The following is a 23,621-nucleotide window of genomic DNA, read 5'->3' on the forward strand; positions in this document are numbered from 1 at the left end:
GTGGCCGCTTCCACCCGGTGTGTTTTGCGCGGCGCACCCGGGGAGCGGGGCCTGCGGAACAATATGGAGTTACTGCGGGTCCTGAAGCGCGGGCTGCAGCAGGTCAGCGGCCACGGCGGCCTCCGCGGCTATCTACGAGTTCTCTTCAGGTAGGCGGCCAGAGCCCTGCGCTTGGCCTCTGGGGCTGGACTTGCGCTGGCTGGTTTCTTGAAAAGGGGCCTGCGCTTGGGTCACCTTGGAGAATCTGCAACTCTTGTCAAGGACAACCGGTCAGTCTGCCGGGCTTCCCGCGGGCCGAAGTCTCTGTCCAGGGGTCTCCCGGGGCCAGGACTAAAGGAGGCGAGGGCCTCTGGGCAGCAGCCCTGCCTGCTTCCTGCAGAGGAAGGAGCATTGCAGACACTCCCTGTGTGACCTTGGGACAGTGTTTTCCCTTCGCTGGCTTCAGGTTCCTCCTCTGTACAGGAGCCGTGGAGCGAGGTGATCAGAATGCTCCCTGTTAGTCCCGGTCCCTGTGAGTCCTGACGTTCGTTGAACTGGACGAGCAGCATCGTCTGCGGAAACCGAATCGGAGACCCAGAGTAGAATGAAAGAGCCAGGAAATAATCTTCTTATTTTAAGATCAGTTACATTGGCTTCCTGATTTCCTGAAGGTTTTGCTAACTCCAGTGCCTCGTGACCAGTGTTAGGAGATAAAAGTGGTCTTGTAATTTGAAGATACTGCATCTATATATTTAGTGTACTTTAAGCACATCAGTTGGGTCAGTTTATCTTCTCTTGTGCTGTCTACGTGGTCCTGGGGGTAACATGAGCAGGGCTCTTACCTGAAAGCTGATTCTTCAGCAGTGGGTGGTGTGAGCCCAGGCATGAAGGCTGGAAGTATACACCCAGTAACCGTACCTAGCATCTCCTCATTTTTCTAGTTGATGCAGCAACCTTTGTTTCTGAAAGTTGCTATTCTCACTTTATTTACGTTGGTGTTTTGAACAAAGGATCATTCTAAAGTGTCTTTTCTTTTGGACATTCACAGGACAAATGATGTGAGGGTTGGTACCTTAGTGGGGGAAGACAAATATGGAAACAGATACTATGAAGACAACAAGCAGTTTTTTGGTGAGTGCAGTATTTTTTGGTATGACTAATGGAAGTGAGATTGAGATTTGATTTCGCTCTGTTTTCCATAATATACAAGGAGCTTTTACAAAGCACTGTTTGAAAAGGATGAAAAAGTCGCTAGAAAAAAGGTAATTCACAGAGAAGGAAAACTAAATGACCAAGGAAGGCATGAAAAGATGCTTATCTTCACTTGTAATTACAGAAATGCAACTCAAAAAACAGTGTTGTCTTTTTTTCACCTATCAAATTTTGAAGTATTTGCCAATCTGATAAATCTCAATATGGGGAAAGGCCATGGGAGTATGTAGGTTAACCTAGTCTTTTTGGAGGACAATTGGTAATATTTGTCAAAATTTACATTGTACGTATCCTTTGTCTCAGCGTTTACACTTCTAAGAATTCATCCTACAAGTATACCTGCAAATCAAAGATACCCATTGCAGCATTGTTTTAGTAGTAAATTCTAAAACAACATTAGTGTTCATCAATTGGATGCTGATGAATTACGCATTTTTTAGAATACTTTGTTTCTCTTAAGAATGATATAAACAGGGCCGGCCCCGTGGCTTAGCGGTTAAGTGCGTGCCCTCCGCCACTGGGGGCCCGGGTTCGGATCCCGGGCGCACACTGACGCACTGTTTCTCCGGCCATGCTGAGGCCGCGTCCCACATACAGCAACTAGAAAGATGTGCAGCTATGACATACGACTATCTACTGGGGGGGGAGTGATATAAACATAAATTTTATATAGATGTCAAAAATGTGTGTAACATGAAAAACACCAATTGCAGAACAATGTTTGATATCCTCAAATGGAGAAAATACATATTTTTTGTGCGCGTATTAAATTTTGGAAGGAAACCCAAGAAACTTAGAAGTGGAATCAGAAGGTGGGGGTTCAACATTCTATCCCTCCTCTTTATAACCTTGTGAGCTGGTTAACTTAATTCCTCTAAGCCTCAGTTTCTTTAGCTATAAAGTAGAATAATAATATTTGCCTCATAAAGTTATATAAGAAATAGATGAAAAGTGAATGGAGCTTATCCTAATGTTGAGTTTCTCAGCCTCAGCACTATTAACACTATGTGCCAGATAATTCTACTGTGAGGAGCTGTTCTGTGCATTATAGAATATTTAGCAGCATCACTGGCATCTACCCGCTAGATGCCAGTAGCACCTCCCATCTGCCGTTGTGACAACCGAAAATGTCTCTAGAGTGTCAAATGTCCAGTTGTCAGAATTGCCCCGTGTTGAGAACCACTGGCCTAAAGGTTAGCACCTAAGTGCTCAATAAATATTAGTACCATTATTGTTGTTGTTATTATTACCTACTTGAACTGTTGAGTTTTTTTATCATGTGCGTTTGTTGCTTTTATAATAATAAAAAAATTCTCTCTTGATTGAGATGAAAAGTGTCAAAGAGAAAAAAAATGAATGAGTCTTCATCCAGGGGAAAAACATATAATGTGAAATAATAATGGCCTAGCATTTATTGAATGCTTACCATGTGTCAGCCGCTGTGCTAAACACAACATGCGTTATCTACTTTAAACTTCCACATCTCCTTGAGGTGGGTGCTTTAATCCCTCGCCACTGTTCTCAGTTTTACAGATGAAGAAACTGAGTCATTGAGCATAAGAATATTTTTTAGGAATATGTAAATGATATATCCATGTGTGGTTGCATTGGATGCAAGTTAGTCTACAAGAGGTAAACAATATCTTAATACTCTAAAACCGTAATATATATATATATTTGTGTGTGTGAGGAAGATCAGCCCTGTACTAACATCTGCCAATCCTGCTCTTTTTTGCTGAGGAAGACTGGCCTCCACTTAATATGGGACACTACCACAGCATGGCTTGCCAAGCAGTGCGTCGGTGCGCGCCCGGGATCCGAACCGCCGAACCCCAGGCCGCCACAGCGGAGCACGTGCACTTAACCGCTTGCACCACCGGGCCGGCCCCTAAAACCATAATATTTTTAATATTAACACAAATCATAGAATTTTAGACCTGGAATAGATTTTGAGAGATTACCTAAGAACTACTGTTTTTTTTTTTAAGAGACAAGTACCTGACTTCTATTTATTTATTTATTTTTATTTTTTCCCCCAAAGCCCCAGTAGATAGTTGTATGTTATTGCTGCACATTTTCCTAGTTGCTGTATGTGGGACGCGGCCTCAGCGTGGCCGGAGGAGCGGTGCGTAGGTGCGCGCTGGGGATCCAAACCCGGGCCGCCAGCAGCGGAGCGCGCGTGTGCACTTAACCGCTAAGCCAAAGGGCCAGCCCTAAGAACTATTGTTTTATAGATCAAGAAACTGAGGCCCAGGGAAATGTCTTAACCAAAAAGACTTAATCAAATAACACAACTAGATAGTGGCAGAGCCCCAGGCCAGTATTCTTTCTACTCACTTTATTGTTACCAACTATAACATTAAACTTCCTTCCTTCCTTTCTTCTCTTCTTTCCATCTTTTTCTTCCTTCTTTCTTCATGTTGGAAATATATTTTTGCTAATTTGAAAAATGATATATGCTGTTGTAAAACATTAAAATTTAGTATATGAAATGAAAAATGAAAGCTCCCTCCCCTTGTAATTTTACCCCTCTTTTAATAGGTTAACATATATATTTTTTAAAGATTCTTTAATGAATGTATAAACCTACACTTTTTTTTATTTCATGGGATTTTGTTATGCATGTTGTTTGTAAACTGAAATATTTTTACTTAAAAATCATGGGCCATTTTTCCATGTTAGTAAGTTGGATATATCTAGAACATTCTTTTTGTTTGGACATATGTTTGTGTTTTCTTATTTAAAATTTTTTCACAGCATTCTTTTTAATAACAACACACTATTCCACTGTATGGAAGAACCGTTATTTTTTCCAAACACTTCACTATTGATAGACGTTTAGATTGCCTTCAACTTTTTGCTATTACAAACAGTGCTGCAGAAGTCAAAAAGAAAAAAACAAAAACAAAAAACAAACGATGCTGCAGTGAACTTGCTTGTAACTACATCCACATTTATTTGTTTAAATATTCTAAGAATACATTCCTGGAAGTGGAATTGCTGAGTCTGAGCATGCACATTTAAAATTTTTATATATATATTTCAAGATTGTTAAGGCCCAGCCCTATCGTCGTGACCTCCCTCTATGAAACCTTTCCAAAGGTTTCCTCCGTCTGCCTTCACGTTCCCCTGCCTCACTGGATTTTGGTTTACTTTTAGTTACTTATTCTCAAGATTGATTTCTCTAATAGAAGAAGCAAATCCTGACTGAATAGATGAGATCGTGTGTAAATAGCATTAGTTGATATTTATTGATTATATGTTTACCTAGGAAAACTCTGTAAATACAGATTACCTTTTGCTTATTGGTTTAAAATCCATTAATAGGGATGAATTCAGTATTCCCTGTTTTGGGGGGTAGGGGCAGTGAGGAAGAGATAGAAAGAATTAATATTTATTTATGCACTTATATCCCTGATGCTGAACTAGGTGTATGGTTTGATATTTAATTTGCATAGCAACTTTAAGATGTAGGTATAATCATCCACTTTTAATAGATAAAGAAACTGAGGCTCATAAAATTTGTGTAATATCCACTAATAATAAATGACAAACTCTTGATGGGAATCCGGGTCTTTTCCTAGCTTACGGTCCCAATAGAAACGGTTTTGTATATTGTGGTTAGCATCCGCCCACCCCAACTATTTCACATAAATTTGTTAAATAAAGAATGCATCTGTATTGTTTTGATGACACGAGCCGTCCTACTTATCTAACCATCATTTATAATGTTTACTTATCAGTTATAATCACCAATTTCCAAAACATCTCCAGTGGTCATTTTAAAATATTTATGTGGAAACATATAATTCAGGTATGATTGCTGTGAATACATTTCTCCTGCTCCAGTTTCAGGAGGCGTACTTTCTCCCCTGAATACCCTGAACAGCTGGGAACACATTCCCGTACCCACTCTACAGCTCCTTTGTCTGGAGGCCTGGAGGAGAAGCAAGGGCCCTCCACTGTGGGAAAGGCCTAAGCCCCACCCACAGAGTGAGTTTTAGTCCCTACATAGGGACTTTGCTGTGGCAGCCACCAGGCTGCTAATAAAAGCTTACCACACACTTGCTGGAGCTTGCCTTCACTGATACATCCAGGGTGCTGTTCCTCTAACGTTTCTCTTGTGTAAGAGCACCTAAAAGTCTTTTCTTAATAAAACGTTGTCTTTGATATTATGCAATTATGTTTTTTTTTAAAAAGGTGGTCTTTATTTCCTCACATCTTTCTAAACACTGGTCTTTCCACCCAGGCCGTCACCGATGGGTTATATATACTACTGAAATGAATGGTAAAAACACATTCTGGGATGTGGATGGAAGCATGGTGCCCCCTGAATGGTAAGCTAAGTCAACATTTTATTTTATTTGACTTGGCAATATTTGTTTTATTACACAAATATTTGTTGAATGTCTTTTTATTTATAAGGCAGTTAGTAGTGTCCTGAAAGCATCTGTCCCAGTTACAGTGACTGCATAACAAGTTACTCTGAAACTTAGTGCCTTAAAACAATAAGTATGTATTTCTCGTAGTTTTTGTGGGTCAGGAGTTCAGACGAGACACAACAGGGATGGCTTATCTCTGCTCCAGGATGTCTGAGGCTTCAGGGTGGAAGACTCAAAGGCTGGATACAGAATCATCTGAGGACTTGTTCACTCAGTGACTGGCAGTTGATACCTGCTGTCTGCTAGGACATAGCTGAGGCATTGAGTTGGAACACCCTCAGGTAGCCTGAGCTTCCTCAGGCGAGAGCTCTGAGAAAGAGTGCCAGGCAGAAGCCATATTGCCTTATCTGACTTAGTCTGGGAAATCATCCAGTATCAGTTCGGTATTTATTTGGTCAAAATGAATTAGAAAACTCTGCCCAAGTTCTAGAGGAGAGAACATAGACTATCTCTTGATGGAGGCATGTCAGTATCACATTCTATGTTGGGATATATATGGTATGGCTGGCTGTCTTTGGAGAAAAACAGTATACCACAGTATCACCTGGCTGTGGGTGAAGAGAAAAGGCAGAAAGATCTCTGGCTTTGATTTTATTTGATGGGTTGACTTCAGGCAAGTTCCTTAACATCTCTGGGACTTTTTTTTCTCATCTATAAAATGCAAGTCCTCAAATTCTTTAGGTCTCTTAAAAACTATGATTTTATAATATACCTATTTTGAAATAAAACTGTAAATGCTTTTACTTATATTGTATAAAATATTTCAAAGCAAAGTACTTATATCTGTTTCATAGATTGCTCAAGTAATACCATATGGTTGCTATACAATTAAACTCTGGAGATCCTTTCCGGTTGGTTTGGAAAATTCCACCAAAAAACTAGAAATAAGTGTATCAGTTTATCTGTGACTATTTATTTTAGTTGAACTTGATCATCAGAAATAGTTTTGGGCTCTATTGAGTAGAAACTGGGATAATCTCAGAGTACTATTCAGTCAAAGACTCAATTAGAAATCAGGCATGTGACATAAGTGAGTGAAGTGCAGATGTAAGACAATAGGGAATAGTGGGGGCTGTAATGAACTGAAAAGCACATAATCCATCAAAGAAAGCAGCAGCCCTATTTCTCTCTCCCCAGTTCCATTAGATGAGAATTCAGCCAGGGGTTTCTAGATAAGATTTTTCATGAGAAAGTAGAAATCTGTATTTCTTTGTGAGTTTCCTTGTTTTTTTAAATGTTAATTTTTTTAAATATTTGTCAATTTAAGTACAGCACTATCCAGTAGACCTTTCCGTGATGATGGAAATGTTCTATATCTACTGTCCAGTAGGGTAGCCACTAGCCACATATGGCCCAAAGCACTTTGAAATGTGGCTAATGGAACTAAGAAAGTGAATTTTTTAAATTTTACTTAAATAAAAATAGGCTACTTGATTGGACAGAATAGTTTTTTAAAAATATTGTGTGTGGGCCGGCCCCGTGGCTTGGCGGTTGAGTGCGCGCACTGTGCTGCCGGCGGCCCGGGTTCGGATCCCGGGTGCGCACTGACGCACCGCTCCTCTGGCCATGCTGGGGCCGCGTCCCACATATGGCAACTAGAAGGATGTGCAGCTATGACAGACAACTGTCTGCTGGGGCTTTGGGGGAAAAATAAATAAATAAAAAAATCTTTAAAAAAATAAAAATAAAAATAAATAAAATAAAAATAAAAATTGGGCCGGCTCCGTGGCTTAGCGGTTAAGTGTGCGCGCTCTGATGCTGGCGGCCCGGGTTCGGATCCCGGGAGCGCCCCGAGGCACCACTTCTCCGTCCAACGTGAGGCCGAGTCCCACGTACAGCAACTAGAAGGATGTGAACCTATGACATACAACTATCTACTGGGGCTTTGGGGGGAAAAAACTGAATAAATAAAATCTTTAAAATAAAAATAAAAATAAAAATATTGTGTGAGCTAAACAAAACATGTTTGGGGGCCGGCCTGGTGGTGCAAGCAGTTAAGTGCGTACGCTCCGCTGCAGCAGCCCGGGGTTCACCGGTTCAGATCCTGGGCGCGCACCGACACACCACTTGTCAAGCCATGCTGTGGTGGCATCCCATATAAAGTAGAGGAAGATGGGCATGGATGTTAGCCCAGGGCCAGTCTTCCTCAGCAAGAAGAGGAGAATTGGCAGATGTTAGCTCAGGGCCGATCTTCCTCACAAAAAAAAAAATTTTTTTTGGTAAGATTTCACCTACACTCTATTTTCAACCTCTGCTTTACTACTTGGACTAATTAGGAGCATTGATTCATGTCACTGATTGTAGTTTGAAAATAATGATATTGGATTATGTCTTTATAATAAAACTCATTGACTCTTAACATGAGAAAGCAGCACTGATGCTACATTTGAGCCTGGTTTTTGTGCTCTTTTTAATGGGAAATAATAACCTGTGGTTCTATTAAGGTCTGAGGAGCTGTGATTTTTTGTGTGTGTGTGTGAGGAAGATTGGCCCTGAGGTAACATCCAATGCCAATCCTCCTCTTTTTTCTGAGGAAGACTGGCCCTGGGCTAACGTCTGTGTCCATCTTCCTCCACTTTATGTGTGGAATGCCCGCCACAGCATGGCTTGATGAGCGGTGTGTAGGTCCACCCCTGGGATCCGAACCTGTGAACCCCGGGCCACCAAAGCAGAGTGCATGAACTTAAGCTACTACTGGGCCGGCCAGGTCTGAGGAGCTGTAATTTTAAGTTTAGAGCTGTCTCCCTTCTCCAAAGGGGCATTCTCTATGTCAGGGGCACTATTCGAGACCAAAGTCTCAAAGTGGAATGTTGGCTTTAAGAGCTGAGGTGTCCTCCTAGTTTTTGTTTGGTTGATTGTTTTTTGGGTAGGGTTGGTCCTGGGAGGATGTGGAAGGCCTATGGACTGTCTTGTTCAAAGCTCTCATATAACATGGGTGCTCAGGGTCTATATTTTGGGAGATTATGGGGGTGGGGGAGGGAACTGATTTAAATTATATGAGATGAAACACATTTAAAATGATAAAATAGTAGACAATCTGAAAAGATAAAAGTACTGTTCAGCCAAGTAAGTCCTTTTATGTGATCTGAGATCACATAAAAAAGAAGCTGCAAGCTGTAGAAGACATCACTCTGGCAGGTGCCTGAGGGCAAATGAGGATACAAAGCTGGATTTCTTTATGGAGTAGAGCTTCCTAAAGGCTGAGTACCTTTGATGACCCCTGTTTATGAGGAAAGCTTGAAGGCTTCTGAGAAGTGGTGGTGGACAAGCTCGGCTGTTTGTTTCTCAGACTCCCTTTTGCCGAGTGTAATACTGCGCTGTAGAATTCTAAATCTGTGCATTGTCACCTTTGATTTGATTCATGAATACATTTGGAGTTGGGGTGATTTATCTTTAACTAGAGAGCCAGGTATTATCTTAAATGTAGAGTAATGAATAACAAATACAATTTATCATCTTTATTCATTCGAATAACTACTTATTGCATACCTACCAGGTGCCAAGAACTTTTGTAGGTGCTGGGGATACAACAGTGAATAAAACAAAGTCCTTGCTCTCATGGGGGGAGGCAGAAAAACAAATATGTTATATATTTTAGGCAACGATAGATGCAAGGAAGATAATATGAAGCTGGCATTCATAAAGGGATAAAGAGCAATGAGAGGGTCAGGTGGCTGTTTTATACAGGGGTTAAGGAAGCCTTCTTTGAGGAAGTGACATTTGAAGAGGGGAGGGAAGAGGGGTTGAGGGTGAAGAGCTCCAGGCAGCAGGAACCACAGGTGCAAAGCCCTGTGTGTTTGAGATGTATTGCTTATATTCAAAGAACAGCAATACGGCCAGTTTGGCTGGAATGGAATGAGTGAGGGGAAGATGTTAGGAAATGAAGTAGGAGAAATAGCTAGGGTCTAGACCATGTAGATCTTGTAAGCCATGGTAGACACTTTGGCTTTTTTTCTAAATTTCTTTGGAAGTCACTGAAAGGTAAGGTAGGATGTGATCTGTTTTACAATTTTTAAAAATTGGGAACAATCCCAAACTTTCTGAAAAGTTACAAGTATTTGAGTCATTTCAAATTAAATTGCCAAAGTGATGCCCTTTCATTCATGAATACTTCAGTGTGTAATTCCTACAAACAAGGACATTCTCCTACATAACCACAATATAAACTGTCGAAGTCAGGAAATTAACAGTGATGCACCACTACTGGCTAATCTTCAGACCCTGTTCAAGTTTCGTCAGTTATCCCGACAATGTCCTTTATAGCAAGAGGATCTCATCATGTGTTTCATGTGGATCTCATTTCTCTCTGGTTTCTCTCACACTGGATTGGTTCCTCAGCTTTTTCTTGATTTTTATGACCTTGACCCTTACAGGGGTCAAGGCCCCCTTGAAAATTACAGGCCAGTTGTGTTGTAGAATGTCTCTCAGTGTGGGTTTGTCCAGTGATTCCTCATAATTAGATTCAGGCTATGCATCTTTGGCAGGAATGTCACAGAAGCAATGTCGGATTCTTCTTGTTGCGTTCTGTTAAATGGCACCTGATTTTGATTTGTCTCATTACTGATAACGTCTATCACTTGATTAGGGTGTGTCTGCCAAGTTTCTCCATTCTAAAGTTACTTATTTTCCCTTTGCAATTAATTAGCATTTTGTGGGGAGATCCTTTGAGGTTATATTACTATCCCATTGCTCATCAAACTTTCAGTCTATTCATTTATTTACATGAGTATGAACTCTTATTTTAATCAATGGGTTATAATCCATTACTATAATTGGTTCTTTTATTGCTGAAATTGAATTCAATTTGACTAGTGGGAACCATCCAAACTGCATTTGGGGTCCTTTTGAAATGTCCCCACCATTCTTGGAGCACTTTCTTGCTTTCTGACAAAATATGTTTTAGGTTCATCTTATATTTTCCCTGCACCACTCATGGAAACCGCCATTTCTCCCAGGAGCCCTGTGTTTTTTTTGTTTTCTTGCTTGCTGTTTTTTAGTGGAAAATGGTATTTAGAAAGTAAGATTTGAGCGCAAGGTATGCTCATGGCTGTTGGAGTGTTACTGCTCCCAGGCCCTCTCAGTAGACAAGCTAGGGAAATATATGTAACGATTGTGTGTGTGTGTGCATTTCTATTTCTATGTCTCTTTTTCTCTATATATATTGAAAACCATAAGTCCACGGCAATGCCGCTGATTCCAGTCTAACACCACAGGTTACATTCTAGTTTTCTCTCTTTCCATATTTGTATCTGTTTTTTTCTTAATATAGTTACTTATTTGATCAATTCCGCTGTTATGTAACCAGGTTCCCATTACGGTCATCCTGCCTCCCCCCACTGGACTCCCTCCTTACCCCACTTTGCCTCCAATACCCCACACCAGGTTGCCACCCTCCCACCCTGCCTGTGTGGACATCCTCATCTCCCCATGCAGGCTCTGACACCTTACTGGGCTGCTGCAGCACTCCTCCTCCCCACCCCCATGCCACGCACAGATGCCTGTCTTGCTTGGCCCCACCTAATGGCTTTTGGACTCTGGTTTACATTTTTAAAGCATTTTGGTGTTTGCTGTGAAGAGAGAAAGGGAGCCTGTGGAAGTAGACTAATCACTTACGAAGGAAGCTGTTTATGCAGTTGTCTGGGCCAGAGATGATGGAGGCTGGATCAGGTGCTAGTGATGCAGGTTGTGAGATTTGAGATTGTATCAGTTATCTATTACTGTGTAATAGATTATCCCAAATTTAGTTTAAAACAATAAAAATTATCTCAGTTTCTCTGGTAAAGAATTTGAGTGCAGCTTAGCTGGATGCCTCTGGCGTAGTGTCTCTCACAAGGCTATATATAATCAAGATATCATCTAGGGCTGCAGTCATCTCAAGGTTTGACTTGGGAAGGATCCACTGCCAAACTCATTCACATGGCTGTGGATCTCAGAAGATTTGCTTCCAAACCCACATGCTTCCAAACTCACTCATGTGGGTCTTTCCACAAGGACACCTCATAACATGGCAGCTGGCTTGTCCAGAGCAAGAGATCAGAGCAAGTGAAAGAAAGCACCCAAGATGGAAGCCGTAGTCTATTTAAACCTAATCTCAGAAGTGACATCCCACACTTCTGCTATGTTCCGTTTATTAAAAGTGAGTCAAGGGGCCGGCCCGGTGGCGCAAGTGGTTAAGTGTGCGCGCTCCACAGCGGCGGCCCAGGTTTGCTGGTTCGGATCCCCGGTGCGCACTGACACACCGCTTGTCAGGCCATGCTGTGGCGGCGTCCCATATAAAGTAGATGAAGATGGGCATGGATGTTAGCCCAGAGCCAGTCTTCCTCAGCAAAAAGAGGAGGATTGGCAGATGTTAGCTCAGGGCCGATCTTCCTCACACAAAGGAAGAAAAAAGTGAGTCAATAAGTCTAGCCCACACTCAAGGAGAGGGGATTACACAAGGGTGTGAATACCAGGAGGATGTGATCATTGGAGGCCATTTTAGAGGCTGCCTACCACAGGGATATATTTTGAAGTAAGATGAAGTCAACAGGATTTGCTGATGGTTTGGATTTTGAAAGAAAAGGGAGTCAAAGATGGCTTCACGATTTTTGGACTGAACTACTAGTAGTGCGTGCACTGAGATGAGGAAGGCAGGGTAGGATGGGGGAAGCAGAACTGGAAGGGGTAAACAAGAGTTCTACTTTGTCCATGTTTAGTATGAGATGCCTGTTAGACAACCAAGTGGGGAAGGTGGGTAGACAGTTGAAAACATGAGTCTGGAGGTCAGGATAGGGGTTGGTGCTGGAGATAGGACTTCAGTGTGATTTTACCTAGTGTAGTAAACAATTTAACTTCATAATTGTGGGTAAAAGGGTTAAGAGAATCTGACCTTCAGTTAAATGCCTAGTTCTGTTGCCCTGGAAACCAGAGTAGATTGTATCAACCATATTGCTAGATAAAATTCCTCCTTGATTGGTAAATTGCATTGAGAGGAATTATAAATGCCTGCTGAGTTAGCTATGTGTGGACTCCCCTGTGTTGCTGCTCTTAGAACTGGCATGTCCCTTGTGGGAGTGGGAAACCTGAAGCTACGCCTGTGGAGCTGTTGTTATTAGACGTGTTAGCTTTTGTGGAACATGAAGCTTTTAAGTGAGGGTAGCTCCTGCACCTGTCTAATGTGGCTCTCATCTCTCTTGAGCCTGTGCTGTGTCATGTAGGGTGTCAAAGAAAATAGCTCCTGGATGGCTGGGTGAATTGTCACCTGCGTGTACTACTGCAAAGACTCCCAGTGAGAGGAACACCTGATGCTGCCCAGCTGGCAAGTGTGGTTCCTGTCCTCTGCCCTTCTGAGTCATCTGGTGCCAGGTGTGGCCTGTGATAGTCTATGAGTCTGTTCACTAGCTGCATAATCTCACCCAGGGCAGAATTTCCCTTCAGAAGCATCAGTGTTTTTGGTAGAATCAGAGAATATCTTTAGTGAACTTCTGTAGTTCACTTTAATGTTCCCTAATCTTGTGGGAACATTAGAAATCTAGAAAATGGGTTCATTTTATCTATCTTGTCTCAAGGCTTTCATTTCTTTGAATCTGTCAGCAGCCAGTGAGGCTGCTAGGTCTACCAGTAGATTAACAAAAGGTGTACATGATGGTGCGAACATCTGGAATGGGCAGTGGAGCTACACGTACTTTGAAAATAAAAAACTTATTGCCTAGAACCTAGCACAGTACTCGGCGTACAAACAGTTCATTCGTTCAACAAATATTTATTAAGCACCCCACTCTGTGTCAGGCACTGATGAGTTTATCCATTCACAGTGGTGAGCAGAATATATGGTCCGTGCTTTCTTGGAGTTTGTAGTCAGTTAATGAGTACTAGCTGGTAGACTAATACTTACTATAACTTCATGTCCATTATTTTTCATTACAGTACCTTCATTTTCTTATCTAAGTTTTATTCTCTTATGGGATCAGCAATGAGATTTTAATTTCTTCTTCTGGAATTTATTTTAACTTGATTGAGTAGAGTATTCAAAGTATTTCAGTAGGTTACAAATACTATTTTATACCACTTTTGATTGCCCTTAATTTTATCTTCAAGTTAGCTAATTGCTACCATCTATACGGTAATGCACAAAAGTCCTTATTTTCATTTTTATAGTAGTAAACCAAGGAAGTAATAAGTCTACATGAAATTTGACAAGGTAAAATGTTGTTGAGGGTAGAAAGGTAGAAAGTTTGTGCTATTTTATGCATAATAGTATAAAATTACTGTTTTCACTTACATCAGGAGAAACAAAGATGCTTTTTTTGTGGTTTAGAGTGTTGGAACTCTGAAATCCTTTGAACCAAGTTAAAAAAAAAACATGGCTTGCCTAGATTTTTCTCTACTGTGTATATACTTTTTTCCCACTTGGTGGCACCTTCTGTTCATTTCTAAGTAACGTGTCTTGTCTTCCTCCATGTAGTGCATTAGTCTCCTTGTATATTGATTTTTCTTATTAAAATTCATGGTAAAATTACTCAAGTAATACATAAATACATCTTTTAAAATAATAATGTATGTTAAAAGGTTTCTTTTTTTAACAGAAAATAATTTTGTCCTTGGAGATTTTTCCAGTGCCATGATGAAATTAACAAATGTTTTTACCCTTGTACGGTTAACTTATTTGGGATCCTTAACATCATTATGGTCAGCTTTTTTTCAGTTGGCGCATAAAATGTCCTAGAAGCCTTTGTACAGAAGTAGGGTAGCAGATGAGGGGATTACTTGGAGGTGATAGAGAGGAATCCAGGATGATTCTTAGGTTTTGGGCTTGAGAGGTTGGATAGATGGTACCATTCATTCAGATGGGAAGACTGGGAGAAAGGTAGGTTGGGGAAGTGGAGGGTTGGAATCAGAAGCCTCTTTTTTGGACGTAGTAAGTTTGAGCTACCTGTCAGAAATCCAGGTGAATCGATAAGTCAAGTAAACAGCTGAATATATGAGTCTGGAACTTAGGACAGAGGTCAAGCCAGCAAAGAAGAATGAGAGGTAGCTAGCAAGGTAAGAGGAGAGGCCAGAGAGATTAGCATTTCGACAAACATGGAAAGACTAGCTGTATTGATTTTTGCTGAGCGGTCGTAAGATAAGGACAGAGAAGTGTCCATGTTGATTTAGCAGTATGAACTTCATTGAATCTAAATGGAATCTGTTCTTGAAAAAAATGTGCAGAGATCAGAAAAGTTCAAAGAATCTGGAGGCGGGCAGGGATAATCCACATAGCCTCCTAAGAGACAACTGCTGTCAACATTTGGTATATTTCCTTTAGTACTTTTAAATAATTTTTTAGGTAGTTGTGTTCATAATCATATTCAGTTTTATTTTCTCTTTTATCTCTTGATATAATAAGCAATTTTCCATGTTATTAGAACAATCCTTATAATCATTGTTAAACTATTTTTTTCTGATTATAAAAATGTACAATTGTTACAAAAAACTTGGAAAATCTGGAGAAATACAAGGTGGAAACAAAAATAAACTCTAATTCCTTGGCCCAGAAACAAGCACTGTTAACATTTTGTTGACTGATTCAACAACTATTTGACGGTCTGCTTTTGAGTAGAGAAGGAATGTTTTTAAAGGATCACAGTGTGGAGAACAGATTATAATTTAATTGGTCACAGCTTCTTTAGAAGAAGGTTTGTGATTATAAATAACTTACAGATAAATATATGTGTATATATACATATCTGTTTTTTGTTTGCTTGCCCCTCCCCTCAACATATCACAGATGTTTTCCCTGTTTCACTAAATATTCTGCTTGTCAGTTTGAGTTTTTTAGTGTCTGAAGGGCTTTTGTATGTAGAAAGGATTAATGGCAATTTGGGCTTAAAAATAATGTTCTATTTATTACAGAACATTTTAAAACCTAATTATTCTTAAGCCTTGAGATTCAATTTATAAATAGGATAACAAGATTACTAAATTGAATGTTTTTTGTCTAAAAATAAAAAACAATCATATTCTCTTCTTCTTTGATGAATGTTTGATAAACTCTAATGGAAAGGATTAAATTCTCCTAAACAATTATCTCCCTTTGCAGGCTTAGTTAATTACGTTCCTTTAAGCATTCTAGGTCACATTTATAAATGCAATATATTTGATTTTTTTCAATGTCTTCAAATGCCCAACATAGGTAGATTAACAAACCTATCAAGCAAAATGTTCCTAGGCACTTAATCTCTCGTTTACTCAAGCCAAAAATTTAAGGGTACCCTCAACTCTTCTTTCTCTACTATCCAGTCTATCAGCAGGTTCTTTCTGCTTTACTTTCTGAATATATCCCACATCTGATCACTACCTCTGTGACTGTTACCCTGGTCCAAGCCACAGTCATCTCTTGCCTAGACTTCTACCACAACCTCCCAACTGGTCTGATTACATTCTTGCGATACACCAGTATTCTCCACCACGTACTAAGAGTGATTATTTTAAAATGTAAATCAGATCACATCAGATCTCTGCTCAGAACTACCCATTGGCTTCCCATCATAATGAGAATTAAAACCCCAACTCCTTAGATGGTCTGCAAGGCCTTCTGTGATCTCGGCCCTGTCAGGCTCTGCGTACACTGTCCTGTTCACTGTCCTGTTCACTGTCCTGCTGACTCTTGACTTAGCCACATTGGCCTTCTCGCTTTTCCTGGAACAGTAAGCAACTCCCGCCTCAGTTGCTTTGCACTAGCTGTTTCCCCAGATGTTGTAGGGCTCACGCCTTCACTCTATTCAAGTGCCTGCTCCAGTGGCTCCTCAGACTACCGTATCTAAAAGAGCCCTATTTTCCTCTCACCCTGTGTCCCCTTGCCCTACTCTGGTTTTTTCCTTAGTAGCATTTATCTCTGCCTGGCATTTTATTATTTTTTACTTAATTTATCGTTTACCCTGCTACCATGCTTCTTAATAAGAGCTTTCTTCACTGTTGTGTTGCTAATGCCTAAGACAGTGTCTAGCACATAGTAGTTGCTCAATAAATATTTGTTGAATGAATGTGGACATACTATTTTACTTGAAACAACTGTTATTTTGCTTTTTGGATACAATAATTCTCTTCTCTTCTAGCTGATCCAAAAATGGTATGCCTGTCACTCCTTTTATAGCTTTTGTATGCATTTGAAGCAGATTTATCTCTGAATTCTATTCTGACTTCAACCTGTCCTTTTTAATAGCTTGTCCCGCTGAATCATTTGTTATAGTCTTTTAAAATATTATTCCCCTAAATAAATGCCTTCTCTTAATGGCAGAGAGTATCGTCTTCTTCCTCTTGGTGTATCTGCTTAATCTAGCCTTTTTCAGGTAGTTAAGTGTTGTGTAAAATACTCTTTGAACTAAATTGAAATGAGTGTTACTCAGTACATGGGTTACAAGATTCTTTTCCAAATAGTTCCTTCCTCATGTTTACTTTATTTTCTGCTCCAGGAAATCAGAATATTAAGAGGCGGTGTTCTAAAAAACTATAAACTGCATGTTTAGGTAATTTTCTTGTGTTACAGAATGTTACTTCCTAACTTTTCTCTGTTAAAATGTGTTCATTATAAGCAGAGGACAAGATTATTTTGATTTTTTAAATTCAGCTTTTATTTAACACATTTCACTTACTATTTAGTGCTTCATATAAGACTGATTCTAACATTTTACAAAGATGAATTGTTGGAAAATTTCATACCTGGGGCGTGGAAATAAACTATGTGTTACTCTCAGTGAACAAGGAACTGCCCTTGATTCCAATTTCCAGAACAAATCTTTATTGTGTTTATAAGTTATCAATGTATAGTACATGCTAGAAATAGTCATATATAGAAAATTTTGAGGGTTTTGGATTTTAAAAAAAACAGTTTTAACCTTTTCTGTGTAACTGTAGTGAATGACATTGAATTGTGGAATTGACTTAGAAAAAATTTCCATTAAGGAAGACTGAGACAAACAGTCTATCTGCCACTAAAACATGAGTACTTTAGAGAGAGTGATTTTTTTTTTTTTTTTTAATGATGGGTTAAGTGGGATGGAATGGGGTTAGAAGTAGACAGTCTCAAAGTAAATGACAGATGACTTGGGCAGGATTTAAAAAACATCTCTAGCTGGTTTGAATTAGAAGAAGGTTTTTTCTTTTTAATTTGCTTCTTATAAAGTAGTACGTGTTCATTACAGAAAATTCAGAAAGTAACAAAGCAAATAAAAGTAATCTGGTATCCCACCACACAGAGACAACCACTGTGACCATTTTGATATATAGTCTTCTGATCTCTTTTATTTCTATGCATATGCATCCTTTTGTGTGTTTTTTTTAATGTCAGTGGGCTTTTTGAAGAGGTAGCCTGGGTTTGCACCCTAGCTGCACTACCTTGGCAAGTTATTTAAACTCTTGGTGTCCCCGTTTCCTCATTTGTTAAACTGAGATAACATCTGTCTCATAGAGCTGTTGTAAGGAGTAAATGAGTTAATGTTTGTAAAGTGTTTAGAATGATGCCCATGACTTATAAATGCTAAGTATTGTTAAATAAATTAAGTTTATAATCTGCTTTTTAAACTTAATATTTTCTCATGTCATAAAATATTCTCTGTAACATAATTTTTAATTACACTTTAATCTTCTGCCATTTGGATATGCCCTGAGTTATAAGTATTCCTTGTTATTCTTGGTTTCGTTCTTTCCATTTTTTCACTATTATAAATTAAGCTGTGGTCAACATCCTTGTACTTAAGCATTTACCCACACATCGTCGTTTCCTTAAGGCAAATTCCTACAAGTAAGATTGTTGCATCCAGGAGTGTACTACATGTCTTATGAGTTTTGGGTACCTACTGCCAAATTGCCCTCAATATACATTCTCAAGGCAAATACATTCAGCCATATATGAATGTTGATTTCTCTATAACTTCACCAATGTTGGGTATTATTATTATTATATTTTTAATCTTTGCCAGTTTAGCAAGTAAAAAAGTTCTATCTTGTTTTAATTTGCGTTTCTTTCATTAAACTCTTTTTTTTTTTTTTTGGTGAGGAAGATTGGTTCTTAGCTAACGTCTATTGCCCATCTTCCTCTTTTTGCTGAGGAAGATTGGCCATAGAGCTAACATCCATGCCCATCTTCCTCTATTTTATATGTGGGATGCCGCTATAGCATGGCTTGATAAGCTGTGTGTAGGTCCGTGCCCGGGGTCTGAACCTGTGAACCCCGGGCCACCAAAGCGGAGCATGCAAACTTAATGGCTATGCCACTAGGCTGGCCCCCTATTGGATGTTTGGCTTTTTCTTTCCAATTTGTAATGATAGATGAACTACTTTTCTGTATATTATAAATATTTCCCTGTTTCTTTTATTCTTTACTTTTGTTTGCGGAGTTTTAGGACACAGGTATTGCAATTTTTATGTACTAAAATTACCATTTTTTTCTTTATTGCTTTTTGTCTTTGATATTTAGCTTAGAAATGGTCTTTTATATTGTATAAATATCAACATATTTTATGACTATAAATATGCACCCATGTTATATCTGAGCATTATTAATCTGTCTGGAATCTATTTTGATATATGACTTGGGAAATCTAACTTGATTTTTTTTCCAACAAAATTAATTATCCTAGCATAATTTGTTGAGAAATGTTTACTTTCCCCAATAATTTGAAATGCCAGCCATACCTTATATATTCGTTAGTCTGTTTGGGGGATTTTATTCTGTTTTATTATTGTACTTTTGTACCAGTTTTTATGCCATTCTAATGTTTGAGGTCTTAATGTCTGGTTAATGCCAGCCTTCCTGATTGTTGTGAGTTTTCAAAATTTTCTTAGGTAGACTTTAAGCTGATCCTTAGAATTATAATTGTCTAACCCTATTGGGATTTTGATGCAGATTGCATTTAATTACAAATAATAGTTACTGAGTTAACAAAGTTTGAGTTGTCTATCTTGTAATGAACTATGTTTGTTTTTTAAATTTGTTAAATTTATCAATGCCATCCTGGGGTTAGATGGATCTCAGGATTTTGGCAGACACTTAGGTGGTATCATAATCCTAACCCAGGTTTCATCTGTTGATTGTAATTTAAGTTTCTGATCAAAAAGATTCTCTTTGGCCGTTGGAAAGCTGTGTTAAAGCCTCAGCTCTGTAACATACGTGCTGTGCGACCTTGGGAAAGTCATTTCAATTCTGTTTCCTCTGTATTAAAATATGAAATACCTAGATTGGTATTAAATAAGTGACTGTGTGATATGTATGAGAATGTTTCATAAATAAAGTGAGATGGAGTAATAATAGTTTGGGAATGATGAATTTTTACCTCAAAAAACAATCTGGAAGTTTTTCTTTAGTCTTTCACATTTATTTTTTTGAAAAATTGAAAAATCTTTGGCATTTCTAGGCTCGGTGTTGTTAAGGAAAACCATCTAAAACATGAACATTATGGTCAGAAGTCAGCCTTGATTCCCAAAATTAATAAAGTATATTATCCAAAGAGAAGGAAGTTCAAAACTGCCTATATTTTTCTTGTTGTTGTTGGCTGTTACTTGGTAATGTTTATTTCTGAAAGGGAAAATTAAACTTTCTTATCTTTGTTATTAATACCAACCTTAAAGATTGTTTTCATTTGCAATGATTTTTAAAAATTATTTTATATGATATATATTTTTATTTCTTAAATTTCCTGTTAGGCTGTTTTATTCTTTCTTCACAATAAATCCCTCCATTTTGCCCTTTGAATGGCTGACAGCCTCAAACTGAGGGGCTATTTAAATGAAATAGTATATTTTCAAAGACGGGAAAAGTCTTCTTTCCCTGTTTCTTGACACACTTTTTCCTCTTATGTAACTGAAAATAGGATCGACCATTTATGGGCTTTATTTCCATTTGAGTTGTGCTGTAATTGTGATTTAATACCTTTGTTTCCACTTATTTTGACACAACTTCAATATATTTGAGTTTTCCCCCAAATATAATATATTTTCATTATAAATATTTATCTCTTTTGTATTTAAAACATTTTGCCTTTCTGCCATTCTCCCTGTTTGTAGTCTCCCTGACTTTACCATCAAGTTTAAGTAATTTCATATTTTGTCCTTTAAGATAATAATAGTGATATAAAATTGAGGTGCGTCTAATGCCAGCTGCAACACAGTTTCTAGACAGTGCTGTTAGTCCGTTGGTGTCTTTAATTAATTGGAATAAAAATGACCCAGCTGAAAACCTGTTTTGCAAAAACTCTTTGGTGTGGAGATCTAAAAGGTATGATTCCTTTAGCCTTTATTTACTAATAATAATTATAACAGAAGGGTTATATTAGCCTAGCAGAGAATAAACATTTTCTTGTTTCTTATAGTTCCTTATACTGCCATAATGAGAACAAATTATCATTTACTCGTTCCCTGACTCCTGCTGGTATCCTTACTGGATAAACATTTTCAGAATATATGTATTGTGGTAAAAAAATCTTTTAGTTTTCTTGAGCATTTTCTGTTTCTCCACGAGCTCTTCAATTCCTCACTTTAGTAACTGAATAGGCATATAAAAGCTTTGCACTATGGTTCCTTAAATATCATTTTAACCTTCAGGAGTCTTGACAGCAATTATTTGAATAAAATTTTTCGTTGGTTACTTAAGCTGTCTCAACAAGGTAAAAGTTAAATATTTCTGCTGTGCCTTAAGCTTACATAAAGCCCCTTGATAAGTAACAGCCTTGATTTCGACAGCTAATCCCTCCTCTGAGTGGCTAGTGGAGCCTGTCTCACCACTGCAACGTCTCCCAGGGTTTCAGAGCTCGTGTGAATAGTCATGGTTTATTGTTCCAGCTTGCTTTCACTAATCCCCAGTTTCCTTTGGAGGATGTAAGAGAGACACCAGCCCAGTGTGTACAGACTTCTTCATTCTTCTTCATTAGTGTTAGCTAATCATGATACAATTATTTTTAGACACAAATAGAACAAGAGTAGTAATATTTTATCTCTATTTTTATTGGTTTTAGCCAGTTACCTGGCTATATCTATCAATTACTGCTAGCAAATATCCTTAAACATACATAGCATCATAAGTTTTTCTCGTGAGCTTCAGTCTTAGTTATTTTACTGAAACCTCCTCCACTTGCCCTTTTCCCTGTAGCTGGGTAATCCCTTTTTTTTCTTGGAGCTACAATTCTATGCCTGTCCTCTCATCCCCTTTTCCCATAGGGTCATCGCTGTCTTGTGAGCTCCCAAGCCTTGGGGGATCTGGTATGAATTCTCTCTCCCCTTCCTTTCCCATATAAACTCAGCTTGGCTTCCTGCTCAAGTCTACTCTTTGTCCCTTGGACTTCAATTCTTCCTTTCTCTGTCCTTAGAGAGACATTCCTCTGTGTACTCCAAGGATACACCCAGCTTCTTTCTTTAAGGCCAGATTGCTGGCACCTCCCAGCAAATATCCTTTGAAATTAAATTGTTAAACACTTAATGCTGAAACACTTGTAAACGTTGGGCTGTGATTTAATAATTTTAACATAACAAATTGTATATTCTCCAGTGTTCAGACTTAAGCTTGAATTTAAGATGCATGCAGAGACCCTCATCTTCAGCAGGAGCCTCATTGGGTTTCAGACTAGAGCTTCATGAGGCAGAGCATCCTGAGCATCCTGAAGTTCCCAAGTCAGCCTCTGGCATCTAACAGTGATGCTGTATTTCATCAATTCTAAAATAACATCTAAAGTTAGGATACATGCTATAATCAATAGTGTCATAATTTAATTGGCAGCATTTTTCTTTCTTAGAGATAATTAAATTCTGGCATATTTTAAGATTGGTGGTGTCCTAGATTTGATGAAATACAGTAATTAATGATAATAGCAATAGGTAACATTTGTTGAGTACCTGCTATGCACAGGAATTTTTCTCGGTGCTTTATGTATATTATCTCATTTAACCCTTAAACATCTTTAGAAAGTAAAGATGTTCAGATGAAAAAAACTAAGGCACTGAAAAGTTCAGCTAGTAAGTGATGGAGCTGAGATTTGATCTCAAGCAACAGAATAGTTCCAGAACTGCCCTCCTAACCCTCCTCCCACTACACTACACTGCCTCTTCATAACTGTCTTTTTCTCTTCTTTAAGGCATCGTTGGCTTCACTCTATGACTGATGATCCTCCAACAACAAAACCACCTACTCCTCGTAAATTCATTTGGACAAACCATAAATTCAACCTGAGTGGCACTCCAGAACAATATGTACCTTATTCCACCACTAGAAAGAAGATTCAGGAGTGGGTCCCACCTTCAACACCTTACAAGTAAAGACAATGAAAAACAATTTAAACATGTAACATGGGGCTTTTTGTGTAATTGCACTTTTACTGCTACTATTGATTTAATTAAAATTGTTTGACTAAGCAATGTCTTTTGTGCCTTTTTGCCCTTAACTTTGTCATTTATCAACTGCTAAATAGAATTGAAAACATGAGTAATTGAAGTAGACTTCTTTTAGGAGAGCTGCCTGGTGTACAGTTTCCACTTGCCCCAGTGGTTGTGTCTGTGCTTCATGACTCTGCTTCACTACCACAGGATGTAGTTCTTATGGGGAGGGAGAAGGTGGAAAGAGGTGGTAATTAGGAAATCATCTGATCTGCAGCAATCTTTGACTGTGGTCGAGTCATCTTAGCATCTTTAGGAATGAAAGTAACAGGCAGCTACCTTAGGTCTTAACCTGATTTTTTTTTAAAAGCCAGCTTTATAGATCTAGGTAACAGACACTTAAATCAAGCTAGAAGGTCACAACTTCTGTCTTGATTGGTAGACCTGAGTTAATTCTCAGGACCAGAACCCTTGACTTAAGGGCTATAGTATAATATGTATATTATGAACCTTCCACCTAGCTACTTCTTCAGGTGATATATACCTGAAAAAGACAAATATCCAAAATTTTCAGGGTCAGTGGATACTTGTTGCAAGTTAGCACCAACTTTGGGAGTATTGAGAACACTATGGTCAGAATAGAGGTTAGGGGAGGTAGATTGGACCCCA

The 23,621-nt window shown here is 38.8% G+C and overlaps 1 protein-coding gene across 1 annotated transcript; it reads left to right on the forward strand.

Moving 5' to 3' along the window:
* On the forward strand, positions 1 to 22,990 carry NDUFA12 (NADH:ubiquinone oxidoreductase subunit A12). Its single transcript, XM_004417962.3, has 4 exons — positions 1 to 149; positions 1,028 to 1,110; positions 5,441 to 5,528; positions 22,715 to 22,990. The coding sequence occupies exons 1-4, from the start codon at positions 64 to 66 to the stop codon at positions 22,893 to 22,895; spliced, it is 438 nt and encodes a 145-aa protein (XP_004418019.1). The 5' UTR covers positions 1 to 63; the 3' UTR covers positions 22,896 to 22,990.
* The last annotated feature ends 631 nt before the right edge of the window (positions 22,991 to 23,621 follow it).

The sequence above is a fragment of the Ceratotherium simum genome, chromosome 25 (genome assembly GCF_057802395.1).
Source record: "Ceratotherium simum simum isolate JZ-2026a chromosome 25, ASM5780239v1, whole genome shotgun sequence".
NCBI classification, from domain to species: Eukaryota; Metazoa; Chordata; class Mammalia; order Perissodactyla; family Rhinocerotidae; genus Ceratotherium; species Ceratotherium simum.